Source organism: Anolis sagrei, chromosome 1 (genome assembly GCF_037176765.1).
Source record: "Anolis sagrei isolate rAnoSag1 chromosome 1, rAnoSag1.mat, whole genome shotgun sequence".
In the NCBI taxonomy this organism is placed as follows: Eukaryota; Metazoa; Chordata; class Lepidosauria; order Squamata; family Dactyloidae; genus Anolis; species Anolis sagrei.
In genome coordinates, this window is record NC_090021.1 from 173141660 (window position 1) to 173155935 (window position 14276).

Sequence of the window (14276 nt, forward strand, 5' to 3'; positions counted from 1 at the left end):
ATTAATCTCATATCCTGAAATATCATAGATACTAGAAACAACTTAGTTGATTCATAGTTCATTCAGTATCTGAAGACTTTTGATCTAATTTGTCTTCAAGAGACCTGGTTTATGGAGAATAATTCCTTGAGATTCCTTGGGAAGAGCCTACTAGGAAATCCTGTAATGCAGAACATTGAAGTGGAGACCTGGGTATTCTGATTTTTTTCCACCATCAAGTTGGGTGAAATAAGCTGGGTTAGCTTCAAACTATTGCCAGGCCTTAAATAGCCAAGATTAAAATCCAGAGTGTCTAATAAGCATTACTGACAGAACCTCATAGAAATTTATGCTAAGTTGCATCAGATCATCTGATTGTAAACTGTACTAATCACTTTGCCCTCATTTATGGTGATTTTAATGCTTGGACAGTCAATGACTATTCCATGACAAGAAAAGAGTAAAGGTTCAGTTTGGTGAAAGTTGTTCCTTGATCCTCTCAAGATAGGTTAATTAATAAGAATGTATCTCTTTAATGTGTAAATTTAATCTCATTTTCCTTAGCAGTACTTATTTAGATGACTCAAGTGGCTACTTCACAAATCTTACTGACAAAAGGGACAATGTGCTTGATCGTATCATTGAGTCAGATACTATTACTTTTGTATGTACAGTCATTTGAAACTGATGATAGAGCTGAGAGTGATCACTTCTGTCTTAGGTTGACTTCAAGAGATTTATTCTGGGGCTCTGACACCTCGCCACTTGGAAAGTAAAAAAAAACCCCAGCTTTAATGATCTCTTAAGTGGTAATACCAATGATAGACAGATGCTAGGAAAAGAAAAGTGTCAAGGACTACAATGTGCTCATAATATTATGAAGATTGATCAATACATAACTGATACAAGCAGACTGTATGTAGTTACTACCACATAATGTAAAATCTCTGTGGTTCTTCAAACCTGGACAGAAAATGTAAATCCAAAAAAAGGAGATGAATAAACGTTATGAGGCAAATGAAACATATATAGACATATATTATATATTAATTTATTTCATTTACTTATACCCCGCCCTTCTCACCCCGGGGGGGACTCAGGGCGGCTTACATAGAAGGCATAATTAGATGCCTAAATCGATCAACAAACAATATAAATACAAAAACAATTCAACAGTTAAATTAAAACATCAGTGCACAATAAAATATTAAAAACGATCTCATGCTCGGGTTCAGAGTCCATATGTCCATTCCAATCCATTTGTCCTTGTCTATCGTTAGATCCTTCATTTAGTTGCCAGTGTGTCCAAAGGCTTGATCCCAAACCCAGGTCTTCAGTTTTTTCCGGAATGCCAGAAGGGAGGTCGCCGATCTATTCTCCCCGGGGAGTGAGTTCCACAGGTGGGGGGCCACCACCGAGAAGGCCCTGCTCCTCGTCCCCGCCAACCTCACCTGTGAGAGTGGCGGGGTCGAGAGCAGGGCCTCCCCAGAAGATCTTAAGCTTCGAGGTGGGATGTAGAGGGAGATCCGTTCGGACAAATACACTGGGCCGGAACCGTATAGGGTTTTGTAGGTCAAAACCAGCACTTTGAATTGTGCTCGGAATTGGATCGGCAGCCAGTGGAGCTGACGCAACAGGGGCGTGGTATGCTCCCTGTATGCCGCTCCGGTGAGCAATCTGGCTGCTTCCCGCTGGACTAATTGAAGTTTCCGAGCAGTCTTCAAAGGCAACCCCACGTAGAGTGCGTTGCAGTAATCCAACCGGGATGTGACAAGAGCGTGGACCACCGTGGCCAGATCAGACTTCCCAAGGTACGGGCGCAGCTGGCGCACAAGTTTTAATTGTGCGAAAGCTCTCCCGGCCACCTCTGAGACCTGGGGTTCCAGGCTCAGCGATGAGTCCAGGATCACTCCCAAACTGCGAACCTGCGTCTTCAGGGGGAGTGTAACCCCATCTAACACAGGCTGTAACCCTATACCCTGTTCGGCCTTGCGACTGACCAGTAGGACCTCTGTCTTGTCTGGATTCAATTTCAATTTGTTAGCTCTCATCCAGTCCGACACAGCAGCTAAACACCGGTTCAAGGTCTGGACAGCCTCCTTGGTGACAGGTGGGAAGGAGTGACAGATTTGGACATCATCTGCATAGAGATAACATCTCAGCCCGAAACTCCGAATGATCTCTCCCAGCGGCTTCATGTAGATGTTAAATAACATCGGGGACAGAATTGAACCCTGTGGGACTCCACACAACAACGGTTGCGGAGCCGAACAGGTGTCACCCAATGACACCTTCTGGGTCCGTCCCTCAAGGAAGGATCAGAGCCACCGCAAAGCAGTGCCTCCGAGCCCCATATCCTCCGAGCCCCATATATATGAATTGTTGGTGCCAATCAGTTTCAAAAAGAACAATGGAGAAAATATAAAATGTTACTTAGTGTGGAAAAAAGAAGACTTGTTTTATTAACAGTTAGGGGTTATTTGGTCTGGCCTAATATGGGAGTCTATCTAAAGAGGAATATCTGGTTGTCAGCTATTCTGGAACTAAGATCATGTTTTCTGGGGAAGGAGAACTTCTGAGTACATGTGGACACTTGATGGACATAATTTAGAACAGGTACATTCATTTAAATATCTGAGGTTGCACTCTGATAAAGCAAGATTTGGAAGTCACCAAACTCTCATGTACCAGATCTACTAGATAGCGTAAAAGATTTTTTCTATTCTGAGGAAGGATGGCATGTTTCACAACCAAAACTATCAGAAAGCTGAAGCTGAATTCTGCGGAGAAGATTTTGCCAAACAAATTTATTCAATAGATTTTGAACTACCTCTAGGGATTTCAGCAGCTCATCCTCAGACCAAGCTGGGTTTCTCTTCAATTGCAGCTAGAACGGATCTGTCTTAAGATTTGGTGCAGATTAAATGGCTTGGAGGGAACTGAAGATCAGAGGTAGAGATAAATATTAAACTTTGTGCAATGAGGCAGTGATAGGAAGCCTTAGTATGCCAACCAAATTCAATATGATTGTTGAGACAGTTTTAACTAGTGTATTTTAATGTCAAGATATGTGATTTTAATGCTTTTGTATGTGTATAGTCTAATATGCTTTGACATTGAATGTTTGCCGTTTATATGTTGTGCTCCTCCCTGAGTCCCCTTCGGGGTGAGAAGGGCGGAATATAAATGCTTTAAATAAATAAAATAAATAAATTTCCAATCCAGCACTCCACAGGAACTGACAACTTTGTTCTTTACAATTTCATGAAGAGTTGAGTATATATAGGCAGTCCCCAACTTACAAACAACACATCCGATTTACAAACAACACATAGTGACAAACGGGTGTGAGACAATAGGAAGTGAGAGAAATCTACCCCTTGGAAGGGAAATTCTCTCCTGAAAGAGTTATCATGGGGAAAAATCCTTGTTTCTACAACAAGTAAAAAAATTTCAAAATCCAATTCTCACAGGAACAGAAAGTGAAGTGAGATCTTCTGAACAGGAGTACTGACAACACAACAGACACCGTGGGGGTGTTAATCCTTCCCTATGCTATCCAAAGCATGGTATGTAAGTCAGGACAGGTACATTTTTAAGTGTAACTCCATCTCCCCCCCCCTCCTGTGTTTGTGAGTGTGTGGCTGGGGTTACACTTAACAATGTACCTGTTCTGACTTACATACAAATCCAATTTTGGAACAAACGTACAGAGCCTATCTTGTTTGTAACTTGGGGACTGCTTGTAGCAGTGTTTTTGAGATCGTGGTGGATGTGAAAGCCCAGGTAGCTACGGAAGCTTTACCTGCACATTAAAGTTCTTGTATCTGGAAAAGATTCTGTAGATGGAGTTGTTCAAATGTTCACAATTTTACTCTTGTTCACGCTCGTCCCAGTGAGTTAAATTTGTCTTATGCATGAGCAGCTAGGCATGTAATGGAAGGCCACTAAAACATTAATGATGCTAATAATCTGAACAGCATTATAATACAGCATGATGTATATTATATACTTTTTATTATCAGAAGTATAATCTTTGTTAATAAGCATTAAGGTACTCGGTACTCTTCATTTTTCAGCATCTACCATCTGACTGATTCGTTGTAAAAAACACGTCATCTGCTGTAATAAAAGAAAATAACAATTTGTAAAGGTCAGCAGTAATTCCTTTTAGACCTTCAGATGTTTTTTACAGCACGGGGCTTTGAAAGATGTTGTATAGTTCTGCTCATGTGAGTCATAAAATTATTATCAAACAGAAAAGTAACAGCTGTATTGGTAGTACACTGCTTCCATTTCTTCTCTGTATCATAATCATCAGCTGAAGGTGGTTTAACTTGCATTAGCAGACCTTTAAACATGAGATCTGTGGTAGGAAGAGTTTCAGCTTTCAATCTACTATCATAGTATGACTCAAATTTGTATTAACAGTTGACTGAACACAGCTACCCCGTCTGTGAAGTTACATCAGTTTTACAATGGCTTTTTTAATTAATCTAACTTTTATTATCTATTACACATTATCTTTATGTTTATTAAAAAAGAAAGAAAAATCTGCCAGAGTTATAAAGCTGAAATAAGGGAGATTTATGTAGGCACAACCTTTGTGGGTGATTTTTATGAGTTTTATTAGCAAGCTAAGCAAGATGTAGTATAATAATAAAGATTTTACTGTTCTCCCCCCTCCCTATCTCTTCCTTTCTCTCAATAGCTTTCACCTCTCTCTCTCTTTCCCCAGCATCCAAATGTTTCTTAAAGAATTGTAGTAATGGCTAAATCATGTTGTTTTACAGTTCATGGTATAAGAAGCAAAAAAGTTCCTAATAAGAAGTTTGTATTCAACAAGATCATCATAGGGTTTTATCTCATTGCTTCTTTGTCATATAAATATATATGTTTATGTGTATCTATTTAGTCTGGCAAAACATAGCTTAGAAACAATGCTTATGTGCTTTTCTTTGAAGAAGCTTGAAAGTGAGGAAACCAGCCAATGTGGAAAATATTGTGTTGGCCTACTGAGACAAAATACAAATAAAAATGCCAAAGTCTGGGGAAAAGCATGTTCTAACTATTGTTCCCTGAAAAGAGAAGGATTTTATTGAACTTTTCAGGACCCCCTCCCTGCCTCACTTCTCTAGAGCCATAGGATCATGAAGGTACCTCCTACTGCTATTCCCCAAAAGCCTGTGTAAATACTAAAAGAAGAGCTCTGTTGGTGTTCTAATCGATTCAATAGCAGTTCTTACACAAAGTGTCGAATAGCTACCTCTTCAATGTTTACAATGGATTCAGCTCTCTGGATCAGTTCAGACATATTACAGTAACATAAAGTGTATTTACACTATACAGTCATGGCAGTTTGATACCATTTTAGAGTCATGTCTCTATTCTGAATGAACTGTGTGATTTGTTTCTTTTTGGCGTTGCACAGAATTCTCTGCTTGAGAATTCAGGCAAGTGGGCTTGAGATGAAAGCATGTGAAACTGAATGTTCCAACAACTAAATTTATATAACACTAGCTGTACCCTGCCACGCGTTGCTTTAGCCCACATGGGGGTTTTCTTTGTGGGAGGTTTGGCCCAATTCTATCGTTGGTGGGGTTCAGAATGCTCTGTGATTGTAGGTGAACTATAAATCCCAGCAACTACAACTCCCAAATGTCAAGATTCTATTTTCCCCAAACTCCACCAGTGTTCACATTTGGGCATATTGAGTATTCTTGTAGAGTTTGGTCCAGATCCATCATTGTTTGAGTCCACAGTGATCTCTGGATGTAGATGAATTACAACTCCAAAACCAAAGGACCGCTCCTCCAGCTAGAGCACTCAAGGGCCAGGGCTTCCCAATTTTCAGTGTCTATGCCAGAGTTTTTAAGGTTGGCTTTGAGCCCATCTTTAAATCTCTTTTCCTGCCCACCAACATTCCGTTTTCCGTTCTTAAGTTCAGAGTAGAGCAACTGCTTTGGGAGACGGTGGTCGGGCATCCATACAACGTGGCCAGTCCAGCGAACTTGGTGGTAGAGGACCATCACTTCAATGCTGGTGGACTTTGCTTCTTCCAGCATGCTGACGTTTGTCCGCCTGTCTTCCCAAGAGATTTGCAGGATGGTGGAATATAGCAAGTTCTTGACATAAGAATAGATATGCAAAAACCAATTAACACTGACTAAAACCCACAAATAAAGGAAGCCCATAAAAAAATACTGTTGAGCTTATTTTGTTAAAGAATTCCAGTAGATTTTGTCCAATAAATATTTCTTTGTGTGGGTGGGGGATCAGGAGCAGTCTATAAAGTTTTAATACTTTTAAATTTCCAGTTAGCCTCATTTAAGGCAGTTTTACACTGAAGGGATAATACAATACTCTCAAGCTTTATAGAAGCTGGAAGAAAGTGTCTAGACACATTTCTGTTACACCTAGCTGTAGACAATCACTCAGGCCTCATCTACACTGCCATATAAAATCCAGATTATCTGCTTTCAACTGGATTATATGGCAGTGTAGACTCATATAATCCAGTTCAAAGCAGATAATGTGTATTATCTGTTTTGATAATCTCAATTATAACTCAGTGTAGATCCAGCCTCATTCAAGTTATTCGATCCAGATAGAGATCTTTAATGAAATACTGACTTATTTCAGCAGGGAAACATTAATCTGTCAGGGAAACCAATAAAGTATGAATAATATTTTCTTTCGGCCAAATCATGCTCTTTATTATATATGTAACCTACAGATTTTGTAAGCCGCATCGAGTCCTTCGGGAATTTTGTGGGGTATAAATAAAGTTAATAATAATAATAATAATAATAATGATGATTTATTTATTTAGAAACAAAGTTAATTCCTGAATTTGACCCCCTCTCTCTCCTCTGCCTTTCCACCTATCATGGCCATTACATTAAATTGTAAACTGTTTAAAGAGAGTGTTTCAGAGATGTATCTCATAAATAGCAAGTATATAGGCGCAAAAAGTGAAGGAGAAGGTGCCAGTAGATTCCTACTATTAGGGACGAGAAAGCACAACTTAAGTGTCTAGATCTGTGAGTGACAGCTTATCCTTTAAATCTAATTATGTTGTTCAAATCAAAGGTTGATGATAAACTCAGCAGCACTTCCTTCATGTTGACAGGTAAAATGTAGATTATTAAATCAGCAATCATGTTTTTATTTCCTGCAAACTGCAGTCTGAAAGATGTATCTGACCTGAACAAGAAGGAGGTCTAATATATCACCCTTTGAATATATCAAACAAGAAAGACAAATACCTATCTCATGGAACTTAACCTAGATTTCAGTAAGGGTAAGAATACAAAGGTGTTGTGTTTCTGGCATGATACAAATTTCAGAATCCCAGAATAGGATCATTTCATCATTTTAGGAAACTATGTGCTTGTATAGTCCTAAAAAAAAATTACAGAGGCAAATAGAACATTTTTTGGTATAGCTGCTGTAACTGTTACAGCTTCTATTTGTCATACAATAACTGTCTGTAGGAATAAAAGAAATGACATTTGAGAAACCAGATTATAATTAACTTTAAAATGAAAATAATATAATACTAATATTACCCCACATCCAGCATTACACTTGCTCTTCTGAAACCTCAATTCTGTTGAAAGTTCAGCATGACCCAAACACCATTTTCACAGGCTTTTCTTGTTTTTTAGGCAGTTTGGTGGGACAAACAGGAAGTTACAGCGTGGGAGATAGCTTACTCTCTCTCAGTTCTGCTTAGAGAGGCAATTGATGACCAACCATGGAATGAAAGGATCTGACACAAAGAATGTATGGAAATAAAATAGGACTGCACAAGTTGGGAGCAGAAAGGGGCCCAAATTAAAGTAGGCTAAACTTCATTGGTCTTCAGCATACCCAGGACTGGGGCCAGGGGAATACCTTGCTCTTAGGAAACTTGAAGACACTTACTTGGGAGGAGAGCAATGACCAATCTCAATAAAATTGTGAAGAGGAGAAACATCACACTGACAATAAAGGTCTGCATAGTTTAATGGTCAATTGTATTCCCCGTAGTAACCTACGGATGTCAGAGCTGGACCATAAGGAAGGCTGAGCAAAAGAAGATAGCTGCTTTTGAATTGTGGTGTTGGAGGAAAATTCTGAGAGTGTCTTGGACCGCGAGAAGATCCAACTAGTCCATACTTCAGGAAATAAAGCCCGACTGCTCATTGGAGGGAAGGATATTATAGGCAAAGATGAAGTACTTTGACCACACTGAGGAAAATGGAACGAGAAAGGAAGAGGAGTTGACCAAGGGCAAGATGAATGGATGGTATCCTTGAAGTGACAGGCTTGACTCTGAAGGAGCTGCGGTTGGTGACGACCAACAGGGAGCTCTGGCGTGGGATGGTTCATGAGGTCATGAAGAGTCGGAAGTGACTGAATGAATGAACAACAAACAAACAAACAAACTTAATTGGTCTTCAGCATGCCTAGGACTGAGGCCAGGAGAATACCTTGCTCTTAGGAAACTTGCCCATGGAGCTCTTGGCATTCCTCTTATATAGTCCTGAGTGTGGACTTTCCTCTATGTTTTCAAGGGCTGCCAGGGAAGCCGAGCTCACCTCCCCCCCCCCCCCCCCCCGTGATTGTATCACTTGCAACTTGGTGTGCCTATTCTCTTGCACTACAGAGCAGGCACATACTGACTACACAAACTGCCCAAGGCAGTGTGAGCTGTGACACAGAAGAGGGGCATCTTAATAGCCAACCAGCTTGATTTTCTGGTGTCTCCTATTCACCCCAGAGCCTCTGTGGGCAGTGTTGGCAGAGGGGATAGGGCATGACAGTGGGACATCGCCCAAGAGTAGAAGAAGGTGACAGTGGGGGGAAAGGCACCAGGGCCTTGTGCTTGCTCTTGATTCTGTCCTGAGGGAAAGGGAGCTGGTGTCGAGGCCATGACTTGTTCAGGCACCAGTGACCACACTGTTGTTGCTTGGGGTGTGCTTTACCTAGCAGCCCTCATAGGGCAGCTAAAATCCTTTGTTGGGCTGCATGCAGCCTGTGGGCCATATGTTATGAATGTCTGAAATAAGGGCAATTTTATTTAACCTGTGTCTTCTTTAATTTGTTATTGAACTAAAAAGAGCAAGAGGGAGGAGCAACTGGATGTGGGGCCAGCTGAGTCCACGTGTCTTCCTCAAGACAAACCCCTGCGGTTTTCTCTTGGCCAAAGCACCTGAACCAAGAAGACAGTCCAGTCACTTGGGTGTCCTCTAGCCAGCCATTTGCTGAAAAGTAAACTTTGACCACTCCCACTAAAACTGCAGAATTTAAGACTTCAAAAAATAATCCATGAGTTTACCTTAAGGGTGTACTCTTTCACACACACACACACACACTTACAACTGTCTGAGCTGTGGAAGCTGTCCAAGAGTTATACCCTACACCAGGGATTCTCAAACTAAGGCCCTCCAAGGTCATTTATCCGGCCCTTGCGTAGGGTCAACCTAAGTCTGAAATGACTTGAAAGCACACAACAACAACAACAACAATCCTATCTCATCAGCCAAAAGCAGGACCACACTTCCCATTAAAATACTAATAAGTTTATATTTGTTAAAATTGTTCTTCATTTTAATTATTGTATTGCTTTTAAGTGTTTTTTGCACTACAAATAAGATATATACAGTGTGCATAGGAATTCATTCATGTTTTTTTCAAATTATAATCCGGCCCTCCAACAGTTTGACCTGGCCCTCTGTTTAAAAAGTTTGAGGATCCCTGCCCTACACCAAAGAAGTGCCAAAGTGATAGCCGAACTCTTAAATTCTATTTCATTACTTACCAGAAGACATCCTGTTTGTAGATACCACTCAGTCAATTATCTGAGCTCTCTAGTTGCAGTATGGAGTAAGAACGAAGTGTGCCCTTGAAGAACAGTTTGTATCCAGAAGATAGGACGGGAGTGTTTTGGGAGAGATAAAGCTAATTTGAACAGATACATATATCAGATATCCAAATTATTGTTCTAATGAATCAAGTGGAGAGCAGGGCCAAAAGGAGATGGCAGGGATAAGATTGATAGCTCACTTGGGACATTAAAATGGAGTGAGGGCAGTTTAGGACTATGGCACAGAGGTGTCTCAGTCTTAGTTTGCCCTTAGTATACTGTTTTAATTTTGCTTTTAAAAAGAATGTTTTATGTTTTCTGGCATTCATTAATACTTACTACAGAGTATGATTTATAAGGAAATGAGATGTTTCCTTCTTCGTATCCCATTTCTAGATTGTTATTGGCTGGTCCTTTTTTCTTGACCTTAATCATAAAATATATCAACTACAATACTGCATTCAGATATTATATCTTTGTTATGTATAGTGATTGGAATACTGAGATCTTTCCCCATTCTTAATTGCAAGGGTGATGGTAATTTGAGAAGACAATGTGTGTACTTTAATCTTTTTAATGAAGCCACCATCACCAGTGTAGATTGATAATTTTACAAACATCCATTGAATCTGACAATCTTTTAACCATATAATAAAAATAATGAGCGTGTTAATGACTTTTTTTATTTCTTAAAGTACACTGTAAGAGGCCAAATGCTCTCCTGACTTTTGTAAATGACAGTCTGTTTTTTAAAATAAAGATCATTTAACTTGAATAATTAAAGTTGACTACTACATCTTCTTGCATGCTGACTAATCTTTAGAGCGTTTTTGAGGCTACACTGGTCAATGAAATCCAAGCCCATGTATTACTTAACAGAATAGGCAAGTTTTATTATGTAAAACAAAGTGGTTTCCAAGTCATTCTGCTTCTAGTTATAAAAGTTGTTATTAACATTTCTGTTCCTAATCCTGTAATATGGATGTGTTTATATTTATAGAGGATCATCAACTTTGCAGTTTCTCAAGTTGCTCCTGACACAAACAAAAATCAACTTAGTTGCTTATTTTAGCTCTTTAACATAATGACTTGCTTGTTCTTTTTAATTAGGAAGTCATTTCATTTTTCATGCTCATATACAAATTGATCTTAAAATGCAACTTTGGGACATCCCAATAGATCAGAGCTTTCCAAACATTTTACATTGATATACACTTTTAAGATAAGCATCATTTTGCTACACAGTAATTCAGCTTTACTAGCAAACTGGAGGTTAAACCAATCCCTCATAAGTAATATTCTCAAGGCCAAAAAGCCTTAAAGAAGCCCAAACACAAGATGCAGAGTCCAAACACAGTTTTATTGTTCACAAAATAGTCTTTGAAGCACTTACTTCAGTGCCTCAGGTTCAAATAAAGAGTTGATATCAAAAACAAGGTGAAAAAAGCAACTGAAATATAACCCGGATTATCCTAGCATATAATCCAATTTAACTAAGGTATTCATCAATCCGCTTTAAACTCACACAGTTCACAGGAGGTACAAAGGCACAATAGGAACAGGCAAAAACACAGTCCAAGAACGGTCCGAAGTCGTAGCACGATGCAAGCAAGTTGACAAAGAGGCAAAAACGCATTGTCCAAAACGGTCTGGAGTCAAAGCAGTAGAGTAGAAGTCGTTGTTCACGGAATCACAAGAAGTAAACACAGGAACGCAGGAACACAGGAAGCTGTAGTCCAAGGACCCAAACTCGAGAATTGGCAGTAACAAAGATTCACACCCCAAAAGAAACACTTTGCCTTCTGCAAAGATCCATGCAAACAATACCCACTTTTATCCTAAAGTTCCTCATCAGAAGATGAGGTGCTCCCCACCCTTTCATCATTGCTCTCAGCTGCCCCATTCCTTGCAGCTGACCCCGAACGCCCATCCCTCCACCTCTGCCAGCGTCTGTCAAGACTTCGATCTTGCCAAGTGCTTCCCGGTTGCCATTCCTCTGTAAACCCCTCAAAGTCATCGCTGGAGGTGAGTTGGTTACAGATATCCCTAATCTCCTGTACACGGGTCCAATCAAGCCCATCCTCCTCTCCCATGTCACTCCCAGTCCCATCACTCCCTTTAAAGACCATGAAGTCTTCGTTCTCTGTAGGAGCGGTAAGTATATCACGGATACGCTTCCTTTGAGCTTCCTCGTCAGACTCTGAATCGCGAGTAACCCGCTTGACTCCCCTTCTTTCCTCCCAATCCCCCATCTCACAGTCGGAGAAACCTTCAAAGGTTTCAGAATCACTCGGGGCCATGATTATCTCTCTAATCCGCTTTCGCTGCTCCTCCTCTTCCAACACCTGCGCACCCTCTTCTCCCTCCTACCAGTAGTAGCAACGTTACCATCACGCTGAACTACAACAAATATGGACACATACATAAACTGAAAGACCAAAATGTATGTACACACAAAATATCTCATGAAAACCTTACATTTATATATTTAAACATATATGATTTCTTTATTATTTCATATAGACTCAGAAGTTCTTCAGTACATTTGTGCAACGCACCTACATACTGCAACAGACACACTAATATGTTGTGATACACAGTTTGGAAAACTCTGTAATAGATGCTTTTCATAGGAAATAATTGCACAGCACTGGAAAAAAGGAATTTTTGGATATGTCCTTTTCTTCCCGAATATATGTGTTTAGTTCTTACCTTCTTTGAAATTAACCCTTTTTTAAATATAATTTGGGCCCTATCTACAAAAAACAGGTAAGTGCATCTCTATTCAACTAGTTCCCATGTGTGATGTATTTAATATGTGAGTCAAATGGGTTAGTGTCCTGATATACCTGCTCAAGTGTGGAATCTCAAATACATAACCAAAATGTATACTGCTGATCCTGCTTAAGTGTTTTATTCACAGGCACACTTCATTGCAGTACCCCAAAACTTGTGTGTGTGCTTAAGAAGTACCTGTCCTCTGGGCATTTCACAAAGTTTTAAAATTTACACAATACTATCAGGTAAATAAAAAATCTGCCTAGTATGTGAAACTAACATAAAAATCAATGTAAAAACCAACATAGAGTATCTTGAGATGGAAGTGCATTTCAGTCAAAATGGTGGGCATGGAGCTTGTCTTGTATGAAGGGTGGAAATAATATTTTAAACTAAATGATCAAAAATGAGTGTCAAGAAATCCTGCTGATGAGAAGCCTGACTTTGGGCTTTGCATTGCAGAGGGCAAGCTGTCTCTGAGCTGATTATATTTATGATTCTTAATCATTTCTGGAGATAATGCAGTATTGTAACACCTCTTAAATGTTTGTAACCATTGAGAACTTTTTTGTGTGTGTCAGGGGTGACTTGAGAAACTGCAAGTTGCTTCTGGTGTCCATTGAGAAGTAATTATGTGTATGTCTTTTAAATTCAGGATTCAGAATTTCCCGAAGATATTCAAGTCAATCCTTCCCTTGCTCATGCAAGAGAATGTGTTCGCCCACTGAAATCAGGCGTGTATAGACTGAGCAACACCTTGAAAGTACATGATCTGGCAGTGAGCTGGTAGGAGACTTTTTAAATAATCATTTTAACTAATTATAAGAAAAAGTTCCTTTTTGCTTAATCATAACAGTGCCATATTTCCTCATGCTGTGAAATGCAAACTACAACCACAAGCCAACTCCATTGAGTATGGATAATAGTGGGAAATGTGTCTTGAAGAACATTTCTCAAGATCTACTTTTGATCCTTTGATGTGAAATGTGAATATCATTCAGTTATGGTGTAAGAAAAGGCTGAGTCTTCCTTACCCGATTGTACCGTGACCTGAATTAATCATTTAATCTGAATTCCTATATTACATCATTATTCATATATGTAAGTTAAACTGAATTGATCCTGATATTGTTTAATTGCTCTGTTTCCATGATATCTCTGGTGCTATTATATGTTCCTATCCGCTTTACTGAACCATTACTCTTTAATCAGTTTGTATGTTGGCCTCCTTCCCCCCTCCAAACTGGTCTGCTGTTGCTTGATACTTGTTTATTACTGTTTTGCTGTTTTGTGCTATTTTGATTTGTAATTTGTTGTTGTTTTTGCTTTTAACTGTATGTTGCCTGGGCTTGGCCCCATGTAAGCCACCTCGAGTCCCCTTGGGGAGATGGAGGTGGGGTAGAAAAATAAAATTCTTCTTCTTCTACCCAAAATGTTTGGGACCAGAGGTGTTTCATATTTCAGATTCTTTTTAGATTCATACTGTATTTTTAAGGAGAGAGAGAGAGAGAGAGAGGAGGGAAGGTGTGGATTCCCACTAAGGGCTATGTTTGGATTTTGACCATTTCCCAGATCCTCAGTCTGCAGCATCACGTTTCATGCACAACACAAACAGTGAATGAATGAGATGCAAGGCTGGAGAAAGACTGAGAATCTGTGAAATGCT

General features: G+C 39.6%; 1 protein-coding gene across 2 annotated transcripts in view; it reads left to right on the forward strand.

The window, feature by feature from the left end:
- The window catches only part of SPAG16 (sperm associated antigen 16), a 590759-nt gene that overhangs the window by 62378 nt on the left and 514105 nt on the right, over nucleotides 1–14276 (forward strand). For both annotated transcript variants that reach the window (XM_060781324.2, XM_067470372.1), the window contains exon 10: nucleotides 13266–13396. In XM_060781324.2, the coding sequence (XP_060637307.2) occupies nucleotides 13266–13396 (131 nt within the window). The remainder of the gene's footprint in view (nucleotides 1–13265; nucleotides 13397–14276) is intronic.